The sequence below is a fragment of the Trachymyrmex septentrionalis genome, unplaced genomic scaffold (assembly GCF_001594115.1).
Source record: "Trachymyrmex septentrionalis isolate Tsep2-gDNA-1 unplaced genomic scaffold, Tsep1.0 scaffold241, whole genome shotgun sequence".
Lineage (NCBI taxonomy): Eukaryota > Metazoa > Arthropoda > Insecta > Hymenoptera > Formicidae > Trachymyrmex > Trachymyrmex septentrionalis.
This window is the reverse complement of record NW_017305399.1, coordinates 137,605-141,501: the sequence shown is the minus strand read 5'-3', so window position 1 is coordinate 141,501 and position 3,897 is coordinate 137,605. Positions and strand designations below refer to the sequence as shown.

Sequence of the window (3,897 nt, the reverse complement as noted above, 5' to 3'; positions counted from 1 at the left end):
ATATATAAAATATATGTGAAAATTACATTTTTATTTATTGGGTTGGCCAAAAAATAATTGCATTTTTTTAAATTACTAACGTATTCAAATTGTTTTAAATGGTTTGTACAACGTTCAATTTCGTCATCTTAAGATTGTCAGCAATCTCTTATGTAATTGGATTTAATCAATTTATTTTATCGTCAACTTCTATTGGACTTTCTGAGCGTGGTGCATCTTTAACATCAAAATCGCTAAATCGAAATTTAGCAGACCAATTCTAACAATGCCGTAATTTTAGGATATCTTCACTGTACACATAACTTTTTATGAACTTGTACAGCATTCCTTCTTTTTTAAAAGTAATACAGCAAACAAACGATAGATAGGATCGAACAGTATCAAACTAAACATTGAAATCAGCGCCGTATACATAAATTGAGAGCCGATTATGTCTGAAAAAATTAATTATATACTTTCAATTTTATTGAATGTATATTAAGTCAGTAGTTCAACATCTTACTGTGACCGATACGGCGCTGATTTCAATGTTTAGTTTGATACTGTTCGATCCTATCTATCGTTTGTTTATAATACGCAGCCTACGAAAATGCGTAATTCTCTCTATATATGTCGATTATTGCGAAGAGTGTTGCTAAGGTCTCGGTAGTCTAAAGGCTCAGGACGCTCGCACGGAATGCAAGAGATCCGGGTTCGACTCCCGGCCGAGGCAATATTTTTTCGCAATAAAATTATTACAGTTTTAAGATTGGGAAGAAATTGGGGGGATTTATTAGTTTCAGATTTATTGTGTGAATCCGATAATTTCATCGGCTCTCAATTTATGTCTGAAAAAATTAATTATATACTTTCAATTTTATTGAATGTATATTAAGTCAGTAGTTCAACATCTTACTGTGACCGATACGGCGCTGATTTCAATGTTTAATACAGCAAAATATAAAACTTTTTTTTTTTCAATTTTCCATTTTGAAATCGATGCAGAACAAACAATTGTTAACGAAATCGTACACTTTCTTTTTCTACAACTTTGAACTGTCAGCTGTGAAGTTGCAGAATAAACAGGAAATGGAAGTTACTTGTAACGAAGTTTTTTAGTTATAAGTTACTTTTTTGGTAACTTTATTGATAACTACGTTACTTTTTTTGGTAACATAACGTAATTACATTTTTATAATAACGAATTTTAAAATTACTTTTATCGTTACTTTGCACACGATTGGACATGATTCGACTGGATTGGACAAGCCATTCATAGCATTTGAGACTAGAAAGCCCCTAGGCATCGCTGTGATTGGTAGTCATTGATTTTAAAAAAGTAACGGAAAAATAACGAAAAGTTACTTTCTCAAGTAACGGTAACTGTAATGAGTTACTTTTAAAAGTCGGTAACTTGTTACTTTTTTTATTCGATAACGAGTAACTGTAACTTGTTACTTTTAAAAAGTAATTTTCCAGTTCTTGATAATTTCCTTAAAATGAAAGTTATTTTTTAGAACATAGTTCATGTAATGTAACTTTATACATAAATAATTTTGAATATATTATTTACTTATATTAAAAAATTGAGCTTTTTGTCATTTATTTTATAATACATTTTCATACATTTTTATTAGAGCACAGATTAAAAAATATTACCTACTATTTATTAAGTGATGAAAAAGTTTGGACAGCTGAAAATTATGTAAAATTTAAATGTCATTTGAACAAATGAATAAACATACATAAACTTTCTTTTTAGCATGTTTTCAATGCTTTCTTAACGAATAAAATCATCCATGAAAATCCACAAAATACGAATAATTGAAGGCAATTTGAATAATTGGTATTTAAAGGTGACTATGTAGCAGCGCGATTTGCGCACTGCTACATTCTTGTCATGATTTCGCGTAAACGAATCAGAATTTTTCAATTTTTTTGGTGCCATTTTATTGGAAATTCTAATCTAAATTGAACCTAAAATCTACAAATTATAAAAATGATAGTTAAAAATTAAGAAATGTCGAAAAATTCATGTTATTTATTATTGAAATTGTTATTTATTATTGAGCTTAAAAAATAAATTTTTATACGCAAAAGTAGGTTTAGTTTATGGAAAATTTTGTTATTTTTACTTTAAAAAAAATTTTGAAGTCGATATCTGCAGCTGTTCTTGAGTTATCGTGGTAAGAACGGAGCAGTATGCAAATCGCGTAGTCGCTTTTAAATTCATCAATATTGCTCTCAATTAATTATTTTGTAAACTTTCGTGGCTGATTTCATTTGTTAAAGTATTCAAAACATGCTAATAAGAAAATGTATGTTTGTTTATTCATTTGTCCACAAGCAACATTCGAATTTTACATAATTTTCATTTTTTTAAATAACTTATGATCCAGGTAGTAAACCATCACCAAATTTGTCAGATTATTTTTAAATGTGATTTAAATCTGTATTTTTTTTTTAATAATTTTGTTATTTTGAAAATATATATAAAACATCCTTAATCTATTAAAAACACACCGAACATTAATGACCCTTGTTTCCATTAAATGAGTACTACAAAAACATACGACAAAAATAAAAAATAACATTTTAATATTACAAATTGAAAATTCGCATTATTCTCTTGTATATTATCGTTACAATTAATTAACAAAATTAGAATAATTAATACGTGTTTCTTCTTACAGGATTCTTCTGACGTCCCAGATTTAATACGGTTAGATTCAATAAACAGCAACGACGATTTCGATCCGCTACTATCTAAATCTTCCGAATTTTCGAGCACAAAACAGATGAGTCAATCATTACATTTACCTGAAATGGGCGAAGGTCTTAGTAACCCTTTGTATCCTTATTTTCAACAACCATCGCACAAAATTGACAAGCCAAAGACCTCCGATAATGTGGGTGATACGGATTTATTACAAGCGTATGGTATAGATTTTAATAAATTTAGCTTATCTAATAGTGATAATTCATCCACAATAAACACTGCTGCTTGTAATCAAAGTGACAACAGTATTAATGATACAAGTAACACATTCAGTTTAACATTGGATGCACCTACCATTAAATCACAAAATAATTGGACGAAGTTTGAGTAAATTATGTGTGAGCGCGTGCGTATGTATGTATGTATGTATGTATTGTACATACGTACAGGGTAATAATTAAGTACTCTAAAAGGTTTTAAGAGGTAATTCCTCACAATCGTCATATTAAATTACGTTAAAAACTTTCGTATATATCTGAGACGGTTTAGTTTCAAGAATACAAAATGCCAAAGTTGAAGAAAAAATTTCGTTTTTTTCAAAAATTTTGAAAACCACTCTATCTATTTTGATATAGACATATATATGTTCGGACATATTTTCGTCTTGATTTAGTATAAAGAATCGCCTCTTGAAATCTTTAAAATACTTAACTACTATGTATATACATGCATATTATAATTGTAAATACAGCATTAGTATCTTTTTATATATATACATTATGCATTTGGATATCTTTACATTATTTAAGGAAATGCTGAAGCAATGGCCGAATTTGATCGATGTCGATAATACAGATTTCCGTAGCTCACAACGCTTACAAAGCATTAACAAAACATTAACAAAGCATTAAAATAATATATTGCAACGCTAACTTTAGCATCCAGTATCTACTACTAAACACAATTAGTACTGTTTTATTCTTCGCATCGATTTTGTTCATAGTATACAAATGGAATTTTCAAATTCTCCTTTCTCTTATAAAACCCCTAGCTCATTTGTATAAATATAGTATTATTTTTTTATCTCTAGTGTGATCTAAGCTTATTAAAAACATACAAGCATACAAGATCTAAAATTCTTATATGCAACACATGTTATCAGTAGTCAACTGCAGAAGCTGATAATAAAATTGTAATGT

General features: G+C 28.6%; 1 protein-coding gene across 1 annotated transcript in view; it reads left to right on the top strand.

Moving 5' to 3' along the window:
* LOC108748793 (DENN domain-containing protein 1A) overlaps positions 1-3,238 on the top strand; it is an 80,380-nt gene extending 77,142 nt beyond the window's left edge. Inside the window, 1 exon segment of the mRNA XM_018487153.1 lies at positions 2,673-3,238. Within this exon segment, the coding sequence (XP_018342655.1) occupies positions 2,673-3,089 (417 nt within the window). The 3' untranslated portion in view covers positions 3,090-3,238.
* Positions 3,239-3,897: the final 659 nt, after the last annotated feature.